Source organism: Hermetia illucens, chromosome 6, assembly GCF_905115235.1.
Source record: "Hermetia illucens chromosome 6, iHerIll2.2.curated.20191125, whole genome shotgun sequence".
In the NCBI taxonomy this organism is placed as follows: domain Eukaryota; kingdom Metazoa; phylum Arthropoda; class Insecta; order Diptera; family Stratiomyidae; genus Hermetia; species Hermetia illucens.
This window is the reverse complement of record NC_051854.1, coordinates 12,814,790-12,836,551: the sequence shown is the minus strand read 5'-3', so window position 1 is coordinate 12,836,551 and position 21,762 is coordinate 12,814,790. Positions and strand designations below refer to the sequence as shown.

The 21,762-nt window shown below is 39.7% G+C and overlaps 1 protein-coding gene across 1 annotated transcript in view; it reads left to right on the top strand.

Annotated features, from left to right (window-relative positions):
- LOC119660622 (synapsin) overlaps positions 1-21,762 on the top strand; it is a 278,142-nt gene that overhangs the window by 96,630 nt on the left and 159,750 nt on the right. Inside the window, exons 5-6 of the mRNA XM_038069325.1 lie at positions 1,602-1,622; positions 16,614-16,942. Of these exons, the coding sequence (XP_037925253.1) occupies positions 1,602-1,622; positions 16,614-16,942 (350 nt within the window). The remainder of the gene's footprint in view (positions 1-1,601; positions 1,623-16,613; positions 16,943-21,762) is intronic.

Genomic DNA, 21,762 nt, shown 5'->3' with positions numbered 1-21,762 from the left:
AAAGTATCTATAAATGCTGACGATGAATCCAAAAGATAGGCTGGTTTTATGGTTATCTCAGAACCATAAAACCGTACCGTGCGTAAAGTGAAGTACCTAACTCGTCATGAAAGAACCAGCTTGGACCAGTCATATAGCAGTAAACTTTGCTATGTAACATATGGAGGTTATAACAGTGTAAACGAGTGCCAAAACCTCATACAGTGTCTTACGAGACAGTATCCAGCACGTTAAAGGCTACCAAAAAAACCACTGCCATCGTAAAACACCTTGATGCTACCCCGGATTAGTACGGGAAAACTCTAAGGCGTAAATCCAACATAGAATTACTGACTTCAATAATACCAGGTGTAGTTCTAATATCTTTCTCTATGCATTCTCTATATGGTTGGAGATTTAGGTATTTTTCGTTTGGCTACAGGACTTCATGCATTGTCCTGAAAAACTATGAAAATGTCAATCGTGGCTAGGACTCTCCTATATGAATAGAAAGTATCCATTACTGTAAAGATGCAACTGAAAACTAGGGGACTGTTCAGTAGCATATCTTACTATCTTGTAAATGATTGAAGGGTTGTCAAAGGGCAAGCAATGGCTTCTATTATAATAAATAAGTAGACGAGCAGTTTTTCATAATCGTGTCCACCGCGAGGATACTTTCAAAAGAACAAGATTCTCAGATAATCGTGTTTAAAGTTTCAAAGTTTCTGTTTTCCACTTTTAAAATGGGCGTATTTACTGTCATTGAATAGTCGATTATAGGGCCTTCGGTATTCCTTCTACAAACTCGAAAACATAGATTGGATGCTACCAGCTAGTCTAGCGTCTCTTCTGGCTGCAACTACAACCGGCATGTACAAGCAGTATATGATGCTATGATGGTTTGAAAGAGAATATTTTTGAGGTGATATCATTAAAGAAAATGCAGTGACATTTTTTCGATTTCTCCACCCATCATAACTATATATAATCCCTTAAAACAACTTTATCCCGAAGAATATGAACATTTATTTAAAAGGAAATTCAAAAGTAACTTAACACTATTAAGAGCCCGATTTTAATCCATTCATAGGTGTAAAATGGCTCACAACTGGCTGACGGGGTCTGAATATCTGTCTGATGACCCCAAAAATGAAAGGGTGTAAAAATGGAAATATGATATATAATAAATAACATAAGTGGCCTAGGTCGACATATTCTTGTATTTATTTTTTGATATCACAAAAATAATAAAAACAACCGTCAGCATTTGTAATTGGTCACCATCAAATCGTGTCAGATGGATACAAATAAAAATTCTATTTTAAAGAAAATGTGAGGTTGGCCTGGAATCTGAGATCTACTTCCAGTGTTTCCAGTGCAATTTTTCAGGTCTGTTATCCGATTTAATTGCAAAATTCTCTTTGCTAAGCGAATATAATGTTTTTATAGTTATTTTTCCTTTAAAAAGAAAAATCTCTTCATTTTTAAAGTGAATATCAGAAAAGGATATATTTCCCCCCACGCTGTATTAATCCCGTCTTTTTCGTTCTACAATATATTGTAGTAAGCAAATATAAAAACATTTTGTGTTCAATTTCCCTTATTTTTTTCTGTTTCAGAAATGACAAAATATGGAATAAGTAAGTTATTTCGTTAGTTAGCGAATCATTGATTACTTTATTTCGCAACGTAGCTTTCACTTTGATACTTTTTTTCCGACCATTTATTCATTTATTCATCGAACATTTGTTTGCAATGCAATGCCCTAGGGAAATCAGAAAAATTGACATCCATTCGATTCAAACATGAGTGCTGAATCCTATTTTTTTAGGTCACTGAGTTTTTTTTCATTAATTGACATAACGTCCAGGGATTATAGTATCTACTCCCAGTTTTCACAGTTTCGTAGCTTTACAGTATTATATTTGCACATTTGCGGCTTTCCCGATTCTCATTCGTCCTTCCTTATGATTTTGGGGGGCTAAACATGAATTTGAGGATTTTCCAAATTATTAACTTTCTCAAAAATCCTACTTTAGTTATTCCAAATATCACTGTCATTGAAATTAGAGAAAGAAAATCCCAACCTAATTTTTAACTCAGTTAAATTAGTTATCATCCTACCTTAAATGGTCGAGAGAAAATTACTTTAGTATTTGACATATTTCAACCCGTTTAGATTAGATTTGAACGATGGTTTGACAATAGATAAAAGAACGAGTGAAGAGCTTTTCATCTCAGTACCCCAGAAGGACAATCATAGAACAACGATAGTGGAGGATGGTCTTTATTTTAGTACATGAGTTACCTGAGAGACACGTACCAACCAAGGTTTAATATGCATCCCCCCGGTAGAATCTTTAATTCATCTACACTGAATAGTTTTTTCATAACGTTTACTGCTTGCTTGTTTTTATATCTATTCATTCATGATCCCTTATCATCTTTTTGAGTGCTTTTGAGCAATCTAGCCTTACATGGTTAGCTTTCGAGATGTATCTGAATTCACTACTATTTACAATCGACCTGAGAAGCTACTAATTTATGGGTATACCAATTTCGCCGTAAATCATTATCCTGCGTCGGATTGAGTCCTTTCTTCAATACAGATGAGATGAATGTACTCAGTGGCTTTGGTATATTTAGAGTGAGTATTCACCATTTATCTATTGTTGGTTACATAGATCTTGTTGTTATTTTTGATATAATAATAATAATAATAATCGTTGGCACAACAATCCATATTGGATCAGGGCCTTGAAGTGTAACGGTACACTACAAAACACTGTAGGGGGCATTGTGGTCAGCATTACGTTGATATGCATAATATATATCCTGATTCGATTGATAACACATTCAAATTGTAACAAATGATGCAGAATCACTTGCTAACTTTTTGGTGTTCGAGGAGTCTATCCTAGTAGACTACGTTATTGTAGTTTTCAGATCTTCACTTAAGCTCATGAATGGAATCAGTGCTATGAAAACAAGCAAGCAGCGCGCACTCTTGTGGATAGTTGCGGATGGGCAGAAAGCAGTGTTCAAAGGATACCTCATAAGAACCCGATGCTTATACTAAAGTTGAATTTATGGATTTGAAATAGTTGGGAATTATCATAGGCATAAGGCCAAATATGAAATACTCACAAGTTTACGAAAAGGTTCGCCTGAGTACCTTGTACCTGACATACTTTCTCTACTACATCTTGGTATACTTTTGGGATCTAATTTTTGTTCTTGTTCTCTCCATGATGTCACTGTTCCCGTGATTTCTTTTTCATTTAGTTGTTTTAGGGTCATCTACATTTTTATGGTTATCCACCTTCAGTGAATGGTTCCAAGTGTAGGGTTGACCTAATGTGTGCTTGATAACTTCTTACAGATATTCATGTTTGTATTTGATTTTTAAGTGTAGGAATCACAATTCTCTAACTTCCTGCATTTTCAGTGTGATTTTTTTCCACGCATTCTTTGTTTGGAATTTTTAGAACAAGCCTACCTACGCCTACCTATGTTTATTAACTTGTTCGTATTTCTATCATCGTTTATTTTATTTTCTTTTGTGCATTCTGGCGACCTATGTTTCTTACAAGCTTCTTAGAGCTTTGTTGTCTTATATGTTATGCCTGTCATAAACGAACAGGCAGACCTGTCAGTTAGGTCTGAACAGCAGACAGTACATTAGTCCGTCAGTTGAACTGAGAACACCAAGTGGGGCGCCACCATCAGTTCAACTCTGGCCATGAAAGGCGCTGAGAGGTAAAATTAAGATATTTTTGTGAGTGAGCATTTTTAACAAAACTTTCACTGACCAGAAAGCCGACGCTTCAACGCAGCCACGCCTGTCAAATGGCCGAATCGTTTTTCAATCGGCCGCCTGTACAGTACAAACTGACAAAGCATACATACATACATACATTCTGGGCGCCGGTTAACTGCGGATTGTTCGTGCTTAACTGATACATCTGTTTAGCTCATTGACTCTTTAATTTGTGGAATCTATCTGAAGTTGAGTCGAGTTCGAAGTGTAGCTTGAAAAATCTGACCTCCTCCCTGGAGCCTCCTTATAAGAGTAAGCTGCTTTAAACTATCTTTCCATTAGCTTATGAACGAGTCAGCTTGACATTTGTTTAGAAACTACGTTTTAGTTTCTCCCTTCTATGGTTCTAACGAACTGGATTTTTTAGGACTTTCAGCAATCATGATTTCGCATTTAAAGCACTTACATTCAGCTTGGCAGTAATGTCAATTGTAAAGTCATTAGTAAACTATACTAAACACTAAGTATGCTGGCAACTGCATGCGATGACTAGATGCACTCCAAATGAAAGTTAGCAAATTTAATATGGTTCAAAGTAGTAGTGTGTTACTCAAAAGCTCCAAGCTTCCGTCAATCCCTATATTTATCGTGTCATCGGAGTGCGGTGGTCTGACACTATCTCAAATGAAGAATCTGGCCGCCTGCGTACGAGTGTACGCACTATGATTTGAAGGTGAAAGAGTCGGTGGATAGGTTACACTTTAAGAAAGAGTGATAATTGCATTGCGGGGTACGCCATGCAGTGGAATCCACTCTCCCAAGATGAGCGATGAATGGGTCGTCCTTAGGCTACTTGGCGCAGAACTGTGCGAGCGTCGTTGCGGGAGGAGTGGGTTGAGCTGAGGAGCATTCCAGGGAACCGCGAGCGATTGCGCGTAGGGGTGGTTGACGCGCTATACCCCAGCAAGGGGTGAATAGGAACCATATAATATATATAAAGTAGTCTACTGAACAATCTGCGAATGCCAGATGTGCCAAAATTTCCACTTCTGTTAGAAAATTCTGTAGTGATTTGTTCAATTTTTAGGTCCTGTGCTTTAACTCTATTCGGTAGATTTGGTTTCAATGTTCACCCCCATGCTTTCGTTGGGGCACTGCCATGACCACTGTATAATTTTTCCCCTTCAAAACTAACTTCAATACTTCTTCTGCTGTACCTTTAAAACTATTACTAATGCAGCTGCCGAATTGTCATCACTACAATTATTTTGCTCACCTGCAATTTTAAACTCAAGTTAATCATGCACTCCCCTTCATTGCAGAAGTAGGGTATCCATATTGCCTAATTTTGTGTAATCTTTGTTCTCGTTTCTTCGATGTGCCTGATAGTCATCAGGTTTTCGATTTTTGAGTCGAATTTTTTTCATGAGTATCACTTTTAGACCTTCCAAGCGATGACTTACACCAACTTTAAGAGATGTTATCCCATCTGTCCGATGTTTCAGACGATTTCTTGCCATTTTGCTACGCATTCGTTGCACTCTTCCTGTCTATTCACGCCACCATTGATGTTTTCTTTTATGCCTTTTTCCCCCCATTTTGTTCTTTCTTCATCTCCCTATTTTTGTCCTCTTTGTTATTTCGTTCTGCATTTGTATTAGACTTAATAGCTTTGTTTGCATACTATCACAATTTATTTTGACTTCAATCAATTCCACGTGGTTCCTCACAATAACTGATTATGAAAATCTCGTTTCTAAGCGTTAACATTTCCCGATCCCAAAACTTCGCGAACTTTACTTTTTTCTTCTTCGTCTTTAGCCCTTGTCTCGCTCAGTAGCGGATTCGGCTTGTTTCAATTGATTGCGTCATTTATCGAGGCAGAGGCCTGAATGAATTTGTCGTTTTCCGTTGACCTTAATGCTCTGAACGATCTTAGCTAGTGAGTTTTCGTCAGTCAGAATTACATGTCCATGGGCACCGCAGACTTATCTTTTGCACCTTTTTTCCACGAAGGGTCAAATTCCATATCGATGGAAGATGTTCTCATTTTTGATCATCTTTATTATTATTACTACGAAGTTCGATTCATTCTCCATAATAGTCGGCCAGCACTCAGAACCATAGAAGGCGGGGTTCGAACGACTCTGCGGTAGTTTCTAGACTTGAAACGTTTGCCTTTGCGCGTCGATCACAAAGGAACCCGGGTGTGGAACCATACTTCACCGAAATTGCTCTAATGCATAAAGTAATTTAATGACATGCCATCTGGGTTTGCAACGGTACTCGACTTTGGATTCTTGCCCAATTCAGAGGGAATCAATGGCTTTGTCTGTATGCGGCGCTTAGGGATAACGTTTTTTTGGCATTTACCTAACTTGGAATGACAATTAGCCGGATTTTCAACGCAAGCTCAATGCTCTCAAGGACACCACTTTAGGTGCGGATGATTGAATTCTGGTAAGGGGGACTTTAATTCTTGGTACGTTGAATAGGGTTCACCCAAACTGCAGAAGAAAGCGGATCTTGGATATGGCGGCGAAAACCGGGCCTGTAGTTTTAAATGACGGATCGGTTCTAACGTTACGGCGCCCAAGCACCGATGAAAGCATTACTGACGTAATCTTTACATTGGAATTATTGACATTATCAGTGGACGGGTGGCGATTTCTGGAATTCTTCTTGGGAACTGTCAACCAATAAATCGCATTTGAAATGGTTACTATTTGTCGGCGTGCATCACGTCAGCGCTCCCATGTGTGTGGAACATTGCAAGAGTGAACATCGGGAAATTTGTCGTAGCGTTTAGAACAGACAGATTCGCACTGGAAGTAGTGGTGTAAATCTTCGCTGAATTAGGCCATTTTCCTTGTCGCTTTAAGATGGCCAGGGCTCGTGCTGATCAGTAAAGGGAGAGTGGACCCTGGGCTGCCATCTATATACCGACCGCCTTATATGCTTGATATGGCCGGGAAAGTGTTCGAAAAACTCAACAGGAGTAGATTCATTGAAGCGATCCATGCTGCTGTGGATGTTGTTATGGAGGCCCTGGATTCATCGAGCTGAGGCACACAGATCTCGACGGATAGTGCTCCTCCTCCTCCGCTTGATGTCAGAAATGCTATCAATTCTGCAAATTGGACAGATATGCTGGGCACATTAAAAATTCCATTCCAAGCTCCCAATCTTTTCCTGTGAATATTGAGAGGGAGGAATTATCTGAGAGACCGTTCCTTGTTTTATGAGGCACAGAGAACCAGAGGAGGAGAGAGATCACGTCGGGAGTAACACAGAGGTACATCCTAGGGCCGGACCTTTGGATCGTTTCCTACGATAGTCTGATAAGACTTGGCATGCCAGAAGAGTCACGCCTGGTCGATTATGCAGATGGCGTTGCAGTACTTGTTGCTGAATGCACAGTTGAACAGGCGTAAAAAGGCTTTGCATGTTGATGCGACTAGAGCGGATGGATGACTGTTCGTCATCTTGACCAGAAACAGAATCTCTGCCGTGCGACCCATATCGATCACTGGGTTGGTTTAATGCTCCTCAAGCATTGATCCGAGATATTTAAATCTCTTAGTTCTGTTACCGACAGTAACAGTGCCTGTTTTATTGGGATTAGTCAAGAATACCGTTTTGTTCAGATTCAGTCTCTGATCATGTTGCGCGAGACTAGTATTCCGTTTTTGGACAGATTGCTGAAGATCAGCTTCATTTTGAGATACTAGAAAAACATAATTTACACAGAACACAGTTTTATAATAATAATCGCTGGCGCGACAACCCCTTGAAGGGTGTTAGAGAACTTCATACAAGACCGTAACGATGCACTGCAGGACTGTGGTACACTGTAGGAGGCAATCTGGTTAGCATTGGGCTTACTCATGAGTGTTATTCTGATTTGACTTGGGTACTCATTCCAAGCAGAGTCAACTGCTATCCTACATCCCTTCTGCCACGATAGCCTAATGCTTTGGCCAATGCGCCATCAGGACACGAACCAAAATATTTACATTGTTTGAACGAAACGAGCAGATTGTTTTTTTAATTAGGGACAACCCGCAGTGTTTCTAATTTGGATTGTAAGTACTGAGGATAGGATCAACTGGCTCCCGAAACATCGATAGCTGTGATTAAGGGTCTCCATTGAAATTTGTCATGTGAACAGGAAAAATTTAAAATGCAAACCATAGATGCCTTTGCTTCGCACGAAACAGGTTATATCACTTAACCAATGATCAACTTTTCTTGATAGATAGTCATCAACTCTACATAGTTGACGGACTTTGTTAATATTTTCAACAGTCTTCTACTGAAGTACCCCTTCTCCCCCCTTTTTTCTGTTTGGGGCCACTAGAGACCTTGGCATTGGCTCTAGGTTTTATATAATTTAACTGAAAAACTAATCAGCTTTTCTCTGTATAACTATTTTCGTCCAAAAATCCAATGGCATAGATTAAAATCGTTCCCTTTAGTATCAAAATGGGGAGTCATATAGCTAATCATTATGACGTAATGACTTCTATAAAACATTTACCATTATAATTAATCTATATTAGCGGATATTTAGCCTGTGTTCACGCCACAAACCACGATCCCTTCAATGTGGACAGTATTGTATCGGAGGCATAAAATATTCACTAGACAGGTAAATTCGTAATTGATGCAAACATGAAATACAAAGGCAAATTTATTCGTATCTATTCATGGGGAAAATATAGCTTTATTATATTTCGACACGAAAATGTCCTCGAATACCTCTGTTATTATTTATGTACTTTTATGCAAAGCAAACGTACAAAGTGGTGCTAACCACATACTTATATTAGGTTAATTCCAACGGACTTTTTCAATAGAAAATCTAGAATTTTCAAATCGCCTGGTGAATTCATTACTTGTTATCCTTTGGGGGTGTTAAATATACTTTTATATTGCCATAAAACCCAAAAAGGAAATTGTATTTTATTACGAGGAATGTAGCAGGAAAAGATCATAAAGAATAATGAGGAAAGGTGTTTAATGTATCAACGTGGGACCAAATGACTTTGCTGGGATTTTAGCTCAGAATTAATAACGACTGTAAATTGGTTTAGGAAATTGTTTTCAGGAGACATAAAATATTAAGGATCCTTATTAGTTGTAGTCAGGATAACCCATGTCATTTGGATTTATTATGAGATTTCTTATGTCAATGTTATAAAAGTATATAAGCAGTCTGGACTCATTATTTTAATTACATGCGGAGAACATTTTAGCGGGTAAGGCTGAGGTTTCCATCTATTGAAAACTATTCCAGTCTCACCAACTCTGTCCCAAGGAGCCTACATTCACCTGCTTCGTGGCAGAGTGAATTTATCATTTGAGGTTGATAAGTTAAGTTCTTGGAGTTTTACTCGCAGAACGACATGTGAAGTTGGTTTTCTGCCGAATAGACCATCTCCTTTAGAAGCTATTAAAGGAGATGGTCTAGTCGGCAAAAAACTAGCTTCTTTAGACCATGAAATCACAAGTTTTAAATTAGCACATATTCTAGGTCTTCAGATGGTAAAACCTTTAGAAAATTTGCAGACGTCATCTAGTTTAACGTAGTGAAAATAAGATCAAACCAGAACTGCATAATGTGGTAACGCATTTCATTGTGCCTTCATGAAGACTATTCCTTAATACTAGGAAGGAGTTTATATGTTTACTGACTTTTTGGAATTTGTTTCTTATGAGTGGTCTGCAATTTCAAGGATCTTCTTTTGCCACTTTCCTATGTTCATATACCCATCAACATCATCCCGCCTTACGTTGTAGTAAGTAGTGTATCTTACTTCGGTCGTATAAATTTTATGACATCTCTGGTCTAAAGAGAGATGCGTATTCCAGAGAGCATGATAGGATATGATGATAGACATATTTCAGTAACCCTTAAAGTTCACCTAATCCACCTTCTAAAGACAGGCATTTAATGGTCAACCTCCAGACGAGTGTCTGTGAAAGAATCCGATGTGTAGTTAAGTTGGCCTTCTATTCTGATAGCGTCTACTTCCACATTTGTTCACCAAGACCGCTTCCGTCTTCCCATCCGTCAAGATCAACCGGCCTCATTATCCACTTCCAAATCCTATTGATGTAAAGCCGTAATCAGTGGTAGGCAAGAGAAGATTGGACCACGCCAGGAGCATCAATATGAAAACGAAGTGTATGGGACACCACTGATGCTTGCAGTTTATAGGATATTATATATCCTCACAGTAAGAAAATGTCAAGTTTTGCGGTACTCTCTTCTCTCACACACAACAAAAAACTCCTGCAATTCAACGCGGAATAGACTAAAAAAACTCCTGACATCTGTCATCTGCTTATTCTATCTATAGTGAACTCGGTGCCAATAATATCGTCCGGCAATCTATTATTTTTGTGGTGGATAGCAACCTCGCTTTCTTAATACTATGTTGGCTCCAACGGTGGCTTAGTGACATTTTTTACTTTTGGTCCTTCCACTGAACATGAAATGTTGAGTCTATCAAGTATCACCCATTCAATGGGTTTGATGAACACAAGGTCTAATGTTCATCACCAATTTCCACGCTTTGTTGTGGATGCCATCCAAAAGTACGGGTGTCTTCATTTATTGTTGCTTTCTTTACCACTTCATATATAATACTGGCCTATGATGACGATATTGACATCATGGGAAGAACAACCCATAGTGTACAGTCTACTTTGATCAAAATCGAACAGGCGGCGCGATATCTCCGTTCGCACATTAACGAAGGCAAAACGAAGTAAATGGAAGAAACGTCAGCGCTAGAGAACAAAGAACCAACAACATCGAATCGCACTGGTCAAACGAAGATAGGAGACTACAACTTTGAGACCGTTGAAAATTTCTCGATAACAGCTACGACGATGAAATCCACACACAGTTGTTGGCTGCCAATAAAGCCTATTTCAGTTTACAAAAACTGTTCCGCTCTCAACATAAGAGCTCCTACTATACAAGACCAAGATCTTCCCAGTTCTTATATAATATATTCCTCGGAGACCTGCGTTTTCAGCAAAAAAAACTGCAAACTCTTGACCGCGTTCGAGAGAAGAATCCTCTGAAGAATTTTTGGCCCCTTACATGCGGACGTGTGATTCCGTATCCTACACAGCGACGAAATCTATGACCTCAATAGGTTGGGGTGGGCGTAATCCGTATGGATGAGGATGATCCGGCCCGAAAAGTCTTTAAGTCTTTAAGACGAGGTAGACCCTGCCTGAGATGGAACGATGGCGTAAGTCAAGATGCCTGATAACTTTTTCGAATTGGTGGACCTTGGATCAAAACCGGAATATCTGGAGTTCCTTATTAAGCAGGCCTAGACCGGATACCGGTTGTTGTGCCGTTGTTGATGATCCTAACTTTGATCTGCGTATACACACATTGCTATATGATCCATGTTTTTGTAGCACCCCGATGTAAATAATCTAGTAAACTACAGCAAGAGGCATGCTGAGTATTTGATAGAACTAAAAAACTAGGACACTGAGACGAATATTACCGAATATTTACCCAAAGAGATCCGTAAAACCAAAGGGAACTTAGAGGCGACCCATTGTGAAATTAGATACGTTTTCAATAGACAGGTCCCTTCAAAGGGCTCTAACTAAATATGCAGAGATCCAACACATAACTACAAAATCAGCGCTAGAAATCCTTCAAAAGGGGACATTTTTCAGATTCTGAAAGAGATCCAACTTCATCAATAGATAGCCATGCACAACAGAGCGTGTAATGATCATTGGAAATTCACACACTCAACTATGACAAGGAATAAGATCAAACAAGCGATGTAAGTCATAACGACTCAGTAGGTCCAGTAAATGACAACAAGCTCCTGGTGTTCACCAAAAGGGGAAACTCAAACTTTCATCCTGTTTTGGTAACCAACTTCAATTATCAAATAAAGCAAAATATCTGGCAGTTACGCTGGATATGCTTTCTGTGAATTGCTTTTGGGCACTACTTCAACGGAACATTACTTTCAAAGTAAGAAATATCGCCCTCCGTAATTGAGTGCAGGTGGTGCGAGGCGCGTTGACTTCTCCTTTTGTTACGGTGAGCCAGAAATCGTTGAGATCTATACGCACTGCACAAGTATTTATAACAAAAAACTGGAATTATGCAGTAGCCTTTTAATTCCCATTAAGCCTGGGAAGGGGAAGTGGTGTTCGACGGACATGACTGTCTCCCGACAGAGTTATTTACCGTTGTACCTGCAGTTACTGCAAATCTGCTACTTTCGGTCGGAGAGCCATCTTCTGAACAAGAGACCTTTCCTTGTGAGTGGAAGAAGGGGATGATTGTTAAGATTCCATAGAATGGTACCCGTTTTGAGTATGATAATTGGAGGAGTATTTGGGGGCTCTCTTCATCGAGGAAAAATGTCGAAGGATTTTGAGATCCAAAACGGGGTGTACCACAAATGCATCCTGTCACCGATATTAGTTTTTTTTTGTTATCGGTGACGTACTTCGTGCTGCCTTTTCCAGAGGACGTAATGGAATTCAATGGACTATGACATCTTTCCTCAAACACCTCGACTACGCTGCTGACATCTGTTTGCTTTCTCACCGGACCTAAGCCAAATGGCTGAATTTGCAAAAAGAAGGAAGTAGAATTGGACTGAAGATAAACACCAACAAAACAATCATTCTCAGTCCGACAGGTCATTGCACTTTTTCTATGTGCATTAATTGGCAGAGCATTGAAGGCATCGATCAATTTGTATATCTAGGAAGCATGGTTTCTGGTGACGGTGGTATCGAACTGGATCTTGCCCACCGCATCTAGAATCGGAAAATACAATTATCGCAACACCAATATCAAGTTGAGACTGTTTTGTCCTAGTGTTCTTTCTGTGGATGCATATGGAAAGTGATCCCTTCTGTCCCACAAAAGCTCCAAGTCTTCGTGAACACCTGTCTGCGTCGTATCATCGAAATATTCTGGCCTTACAGTATTACAAACGAAAAACTTGGAGCAGCAGCGTCGCACCCGAACGCGGTGTGATCGGGAGACGAAAACGGCGGTGGATAGGTCAAAAATTAAGGAGAGCGACACTTGAATTGCTGGTTACGCCATGTAGTGGAATCCACTCTCCAAAGATTACTGACGAGTGGGACATCCAAAAGTACTTGGCCTAAAACAGTGGAGAAGGAGTCCGAATGTTTTGGGAAGCCGTGGAAGAGCTGAAAACATTTCAAGTAATCGCGAACGATAGCACTTAGGTGTGGTTGACGAGTAATATCCTATCAAGGGTAAATGGCAATCATATACAGGACGCGCTGATTAGCTGCTTCAATTAAAGCAAACCGCCTGGGACGATATTTCATCCGGAGACTGCAAAACATTTAAAAATAGGCCAACAATGCTGGCTCTTTAGATATTTGGATTCCGAATGCGAAGCAAAGGAGGGTCTCTTTTGTTTTTGGAACGATTTTGAATGGCGCTTGTCTTCAAAATGTTCAAAACACCATTCTAAGATTTATTCTGCTATATTTGATAGAACAGTCATAGGTCGTGCCTCAAGAATACTTAAATCCCCAAAAGGTATAATCCAAGTGTGGTGGCTCAGGAACTTGGATTGTTTTTGTTTTGTGGCCTTTGCTAATTTTTAGCAACGGTTGACAATAGCTAATTCGCATAATCTTGTTCTTTCCGTCAGCCCTATGTTTTGTTCAGAAGCGGGGTAGGCTCACCATTTTGTTCTGTTAAGAACCGGATGTAGATGCATTTCCGAGGCTTTGAAATCACCATCCTGCATATCAAGCTGCCATTGTTTCGGCTAGCCTTTCGGTCGTTTCCTATAGACTTCGGTGTTCAGACCAATCTTGGCAAGTGAATCCTGGTTAGCGCGGAATACGTGATATTGATCTGGATTGTGATGTTTTGCGTCTGCAATTGTTGCGTAGGGATGGACTCCGTTCGCCTTTGCTATTACGAATCTGGTTTCAGGGTGATCTATGAAGGCCGAACAATGACCTAGTTCCCACATGCCTACAATGCTGCTTGGCTCATTTTATCTTTGATCAAGGTTCCATTACGTAATTGGATTCGGAAATTGCAACTTTATTAGAGTCCTAGCAGTTTCTTTTACACAGTGTTTTAAGGGCAAAATACAAGAAATTCACTATTTAAGTGAGTCCAAGAGGTTAGAGAGGGGGTGACGAAATATAGTGGATTTCTCACTGAGGTTTGAGAATGTTAATCCTGATAACTCGGCAACAGTAAGAGCAATTTCTCTGCCAGTGTAATAAAAACTCCCATTTTGCCTTTTAATTAATGGCAAAGGGCCTCAAGTTATTACTGATCCTTTCATTGAACTTAATTTCAGTGGTACATTAGGAAGTTATCAAAAGGAGCTTGGATTACCTGAAATGTATAAGTATATAAAGGCCTACAAATAAGTTCTGTCGGTTTTTTTTTTAAATTTGAAGCTTTATTGTGAAAAATTGTTCAAAGTATTGCCCATCGCTAGCCACAACTTTCTTCCATCATTCAAGCAATTCATAGATACCATCGCGCCAAAAATTGGCCGGCTTGGCCGCTATCCACTCATCGAGCCATTTTTTGAGTTCGTCGTAATTGGAGAAGTGCTAGTCAGCCAGGCCATGCTGCATCGGCCGGAACAAATAGTAATCAGATGGAGCAATGTCTGGAGAGTACGACGGGTGGGGTAGGACTTCCCATTTCAACGTTTCTAGATATGTTTTAACGGGCTGTGTAACATGTGGACGAGCATTGTCATGTTGCAAAATAACTTTATCATGCCTTTGCTGGTATTGCGGCCGTTTTTTCTTGAGTTCGCGGCTCAAACGCATCATTTGATGTCGTTAGTGTTTGCCCGTGACCGTTTCGTTCGGTTTTAGCAGCTCATAGGATATCACACCCAGCTGGTCCCACCATATACACAGCATGATCTTCTCACCATGAATATTCGCTTTGGCCATCGATGATGAGGAATGGCCGGGGTATCCCTATGTTGCCCAACGCTTGGGATTATCGTAATGGATCCACTTTTCATCGCCAGTAACTATTCGAAGCAGAAAACCCTTCCTTTCTTGTCGTTGGAGCGGTTGTTCGCACGTGAAAAAACGGCCTTCGACGTCTCTTGGCTTCAGTTCATACGGAACCCAATTTCCGACCTTTCGGATCATTCCCATTGCTTTTAAACGGTGCGAAATGGCCTGCTGGGTGACTCCAAGTGTTTTTCCAAGTTCTTCTTGCGTTTGCGATGGATCTTGGTCGAGCAATGCCTCTAATTCTTCATCTTTAAAAATTGTTGGCCGTCTGGCGCGCTCTTTGTCTTCCAAGTCAAAATTTTCACTTTTAGACCGTCCAAACCACCTCTGACACGTTCGCTCAGATAGAGCATGGTCACCATAAACTTCCACCAAAATGCGATGACTTTCAGTTGCTTTTTTCTTCATATTGAAATGATGAAGTAGAACTCCCCGCAAAAACACATAATTTGGTACAAAATTGGCCATTTTCGATGATGAAAAAAGTATTGTTGTTTACACTTCAATTAAATAATTTATACTGACGTTTGTGCGTATTGACAGTAGCTTTCCGATGAATGTTTGGAAACGTGGATCAATGGAATAAAAAACAAGCTACGCCATCTATCGTGAAAACCGACAGAACTCATTTGTAGACCTATATTTAACACGAATCAGCACTTCTACTATATTAAAGATATAGCCTTGAAGAATATATCCCTAATTCAAAACAGAGAAGAGATAAAAGATTTTTCATTGGCAAACCAGTGCAATATCTACGTCCCCATGTAAAAAAGAAAGCTAACCACAAACCACGAACGTAAAGGTCAAGCTAAAAACGATGTTGTTGTGAGCAATGTGGTATTAACCTTAATCAATAAATCATATTAAAGATTAAGGAGGCCCATTTGTGGTTTTGGTTTGCTCCAAACTCATCAGTAAAACAACAAAATCCTCCTACGCCTGCAGCATTTATTTCTACACAGAAAATTATATCATCAAACATTTCTTCTTCATTTCTTCTACGGAAAGAGTCCTTTTATTGCTTCTATACTTACTTTTGATAAGAATATATTGCCATCATATTTCAAAAATTCTGAAATACCTTCACTAACTTGTAAGACTACTTGACATTTTGGTATTATCTTGAAATAATATCTCATTCCTACGCTGGACATTGAGATAAAGATGTCCGTTGCTTGGAAACTAACAAATGTGTATTCCTTATGAACAGTCTAGACAAGGATATCCTTTTCACACTTGATATCAGGTTGTTTTTGATAAGACATCGATTCAGGCACCGATTTCTGCATTTATCTTAGATGGTGCAACCTATTTAAGTGGAATATTTACGAGCTCCATTTTCATTAAGAAGAAATAATTTATCGATTGGGTATCTTTGTCTTATTGCTCATTTTCTGGGAAAAAAAATTGATCTGTCGCTATTAGTTGCGTTATAAGTGCTTTGATTGAAGGAGGCGTATCATTAATCGATGCGAAATTATTTTTGTAAAGAAAAATATTTTTTTATGGAGAAGTAATGAATATCGAATTTCAAAGTTGTTTTCTCATTAAGGAAAATTGTTTGAAAGTCAGGCACCATGGTGACTTTAATGATATCCTTAGATGAAATTTATAATTGGTAGGATCAATATAGAATAGATATGAATCTTTCATTTAGATATTAGAAGCCATAAAATTTAATGAAAGATTTTGAGTGAATAAATAGCTTCACCATAGAAAATTATTTCGGAAAAAGAAATTTAAGTTTCATTTCACTTAGTACTGCAAGAATTGCTTTCTTTTATTCACAAATATTTTCTTCTTTTAGGTTTAGTTCGGGTGATCTTTCATCCGAATGTGATGACGTAGATCCCAAAGATTTGCCACCAGCGGCTCATCCCCAGCAGCAAGCACCCCCGTTGCAACAACAGCCATTGCCGCAAGGTGGTCCTCCAAACATGCCTCCACCACCAGCTCCCGGTGCTCCCACACCACCTCAACCGACAACCGCTGCCCCAGATTTATCACTAAGCTTTGGTAAAGGTCCTGCTCGGGGTACCAGTGCGCCAGCTAGTCCAGCTAAGTCGCGTGAAAGTCTTTTGCAACGAGTTCAAAGTTTAACTGGTGCTGCCAGGGATCAAGGTGCATCGATTATAGGTAAGATTGCTTTTATTAATTACAAAGAAAGCTGGCCTAATTTTTCCTTACTGCCGAATAGTATATTTCTCTATTTCCTTTACCCTAAATCCTTACTACTTCTTCCATGTATCTGAATTTTCAATGGGTAAAGTTTTTGATATTTCCTAACTTTCGAATCAACCTTAAAAATCTCCCGCAATATTACACAACTAAATCCATTACTCTCCAGTTCATCACAGTAAACATTTGTTTGCATTTCATTTCGTTTGCTATTGTTGTTATGCTATGTATTGTCCGTCCTGTGGACAATTAAATTAATGGTGGCTAAATGTTGTCAATGGTTATGATGCTCTGAGATCACCTGTGAGTACAGGTACACGACTGAGTGAGGTGGTATTTGGAAAAAATAAGGATATGCTTTTTATTGTTATTCCTATACGACGACAATGTAGTTCAGTATGAAGTAATCATTTTGGTAAACCGATTTAAAACAAGTTGGAAAACCGGAAGCTGGACATTTCAGGCATGAAAGGTTTTGTGTATTTCTTAAATAAAGACATTTGAGTGCACCATATTGTGGCAGCCTTTTGATTTTTTTTCAGATTTTTTGGTTGAGTAGTTTCTGAGAATGAGTCCGTTAAAGAAATGATCACTTTCACCTCTCTGCAGTTCCCACCTTTCCAACAAATGTCAAAACTAAGACCTTCTTCGGAAAGTACTAACTGAGACCTTTCATTTGATAGCCCTCATTACTATATTCGGTGAAAAAAAAATGTATACACCCCTTTTGCATGTATGGGGACCCTCCCTTAAATTCAACATAAAAGGATGTAACTCACTGTATTCGTCGACGTTCCCACCCTTTCATCAAATTTGGTGTCAATCGCTACAACCGTCTCCGAGAAAAATGCGTGTGACCAACAGACAGACAGACAGACGGGCAGATATAGATATAGACAGCAAATTTGCCGGAGAATTGGTGATAACAAACCACCCGATCTGGATGCCGTTCCCAACAGAGCTCTTAAAGTCGCTACTAAAACCAGACCGGACTGGTTTATCAGCGTTTTTGAAACATGCATGGTATAAGGAGTTCTCCACGGCCGGTGGAAGAGGCAAAAACTAGTTTTGCTCCCGAAGCCAAATAAGCACCCAGGACACCCATCATCATACCGACCGATTTGCCTCATTGACACGACAGGGAAGATGCTCGAAAGGGTCATCTACAATAGACTGCTCCCTATCCCTATTGAATATAAGGATGGACTATCGGAGCGATAATTTGGATTTCGACAAGCCCACTCAACTATTGACGCCATGGACGTTGTTTTGAAGCTGGCTCAAGATGCGATATCGTCTAAAAAATGCTGTGCCGTGGTGACGTTGGACATCAAAAATGCGTTCAATTCTGCTAGTTGGGAGTGGATAAAAAGCTTACTGGCTAAAACGGGTGTCACTAGTTATTTGACTAAGCTCCTCGACAGTTATTATACCTTACGGGGAGGACACTTTGGTATGACACGGATGAGGGATCCAAGCAGTACACCGTCATCGCAGGAGTACCGCAGGGCTCAGTGCTGGGTCTACTCCTGTGGAACGTTGTGTACAATGGGGTCCTTATCCTTTCCGTGCCAAAGGAGGCCACGATAATCGGTTTTGCAGATGATCAAGCTGTGGTTGTCGTCACGAAACAACTTGAAAACGTTGAAGTGTACGCTAAAGAAACCATTAGGTTACAAAAGCGTGGCTGGAGATGTTCAGCTTGACGTTGCGAAACAAAAAAACGGAGGCGGTCTTGATTACCAACCGTGGGAAGAGGAATACGGTCAATATCTATGTTGGTGGTCACGCCATCACTTCGAAGCCGATTATCAAATACTTAGGGGTGATGATTGACGCTAAAATCAATTTCAAAGGACGCCTGAACTATGCGTGAGAGAAAGCGGCAAATACCAGCGTATCATTAGCGCGGATGATGCCTAACATTGGAAACCCAATGACTTACCGCTTAGTGTCGCTAAAGGTGTGCAGCGCTTTCAGAACAATATCAGGCGAGATAGCGTTTGTTATTGGGGGAATGATTCCGATAGACATTCTGACAAGTGTGACACGCTGCCTGTACGAGAAAAGAAAAATGAATCCTCCTAAAAAGGATGCAGAATACCGAAAGGCGGCAAGGCGAGAGTCGCTGGAGAAGTGGCAGAAACGGTGGGACGACTCGCAGAGGGGTCGCTGGACCCACACTTTGATTCCCCGTATTGAGGAGTGAATCCAGCGACGACACGGTGAGATTAACTACCATCTGACGCAATTCCTGTCAGGAGATGGTGGTTACAGGAAGTATCTGCAACAATTCAAGCTGGATGATTCTCCCTTTTGTCCTGAATGTGGTTGTATACCTGAGGACCCGGAGCATGTTATGTTCCACTGTCCACGATTTTTCTCAGAGAGGAGGAGTCTGGAAGACTGTCGGAAAACCAACCTACGTCCGCAGAACATCGTCGGGGAAATGTTGAAATCGGAGGGAAACTGGTGTATCAATCAAAAGAGTGCAGAAGGAACTTTGAAAAGCGGAGCCCGCAAGGGGGACGCGAAGAACGGAAGGTTTGGTCGCTTAAAGTGCAGTCCACCCCGCGAAGTAATGCTTTGCGATGTTTTCGCGGGGAAGGAAGAGAGAGAAAGTGGGGGTGGTTTTAGTGGGTGAGGATCCCACAGGCTGTTGCAATCCAGCGCGGCAGTGTTTTTGTAAAAACAAAACACAGATAGATAGACAGACAGACAGACGGACAAACAGACAGACAGTAAACCGATTTTAATAAGGTTTTGTTTTACACAAACGGACGATGACTCCACACAATACAAAGTTGGGAAGTGATTAAAAAGAAAGTGATTTCCTTACCTATAAAAACCTTAATGGGAAACTAAATTCAGGGTGCAACTCGGAGCGGTTACTTTAGTAGCTCTTGATATTGGCTCGTTTTGATCTTCCCTCCTTCTCTCCTTTGGTTAGTAAGGTGCTATGAAGAGGACGGTGAAGAGTATGATGAGGATTATGCTTAGAAATGCAGGTTAGAAATAGCGTAGACCATTTTATTTAATATAAGACATATGTGCGTCGAAGCGGTAACATATAGGGTTGAATAAATTATTTGCTCTGTCGAGTAAAGTCTACTAAATAAGGAGAGTTGGTGATATACGATAATTGATTAAATAGTTTTGGTGATTCGATTCGTTTTGGCATTCGATTTACATAGTCTTCGCTTCTGGTCATAAAAGGCGACTAAAGGGAATATAAACTTGTGGGCATGCCAATTTCGAAACTTCATTGCTACCGAAGCGTTAACAACGCATCAGACAGGATCTCAAATTAAATCTGCAACCTTTGGTCATTAGAAACGCACTACGATTGGTTTCTGTAATGTGCGCATGTTTCTCGACAACGATATTGTGCGTGGGCCAACGATGTAAGATGGACATTCTGGGTCTAAGCAAAGTAAGATGGTGGCACTCTTCAAATTTTTATATATCGATATTACGAGCACCACTTATTATTTCTTACGGTAGGAAAAGCGTGATTGTGGCACATAGTGAAAATTGCCCATTTCATGATAGCCGCAATTCAGATTGGATTCTATAATGTTGGTCATTCTAATATTTCTTTTTCTGGCGACAACCGAACCGACCTAACCCACATTTTACCCTTTTTATTAATTATTAACAACATCAACTACTTCATTGAAACCTCGGCAATATGCTATAATGGGATCTATCTTGCTATCCTTGATCGAGTAGCTAGTCGACTTGGGAAAAAGGACCAAATCTGCTTTCACCGCAATAACGCGCACTCACATATGTGGCTTTAATAAGTGCTGAGCATAACATCCCCCCCCCCCCTCCTTTATAGTCTCGAAACAAAACTCCTACCAAATACATACAACGCCATTCACTGTCTGAAAAACTGGAAAGAAAAATTTACAACAATTTGGAAAAGCTTGCGGAGTTTGAGTGTGATTCCATGTTGCATTATTAGAGACGTCGTAACAATTCAGCAAAGTATCACGCGCCCCATCCCTTACAAAATATATTTGCTTCGGCAAAAATAGAAAATGTCATTTATTGATATTCATCATTTATACATTCTTCAGACAATAGAAACGCTTTTCTTACATTTCTTTCTTTTTCTCAACACTAACACACTGAAGCTAAAAGCTGGAGCAGAAACTCAATCTTCCAGAGAACGTTTTTCATTTCGTGCCTTCGTGATATCAATGCAGAGTTCCGAGTGGAAAATCTAATTTCCTTCAGGCAGCCTGTCTGATGTGGATCTTTCTAATCAGACTTAACTCAAGTAGCTACGAAATAAAATTAGTCCTAAAAATAAACTTTCTTGAAGTAATTATGCCATCATTTCTTGATATTTTCTTGGAAATTGTGTTCCATGATACGGAAAAAGTGAAAATTATCTTTTTAGTTTGAGCTTATTATCTGGGGGATAATAAAATATATATTCAGGAGAAATTATCTTAAAACTAAGTGTTAAGATGGATACAATCGTACCTATTCAGAAATTCAAGATATGAATGACGAAACTATTATAGAAGTTTTTTTTATCTAACAATTCAACGTGAATGTATCTTTTTGTTTGCTTTTGATGTCCTTGCAAATTTCGTTTCCAGCAAATTGTCGACATACAAAAGATGCCACTAAATCACGTTTACAATTTTCCAACAAATGCTTTTCTGCTTTACAATCTGAAAATAAACTCCATTGGAATATTTGTTGCAGCACATGCTTGGTGTCTGCGAATCTGTGAATTTTTTGAGATTATTTACTATCAT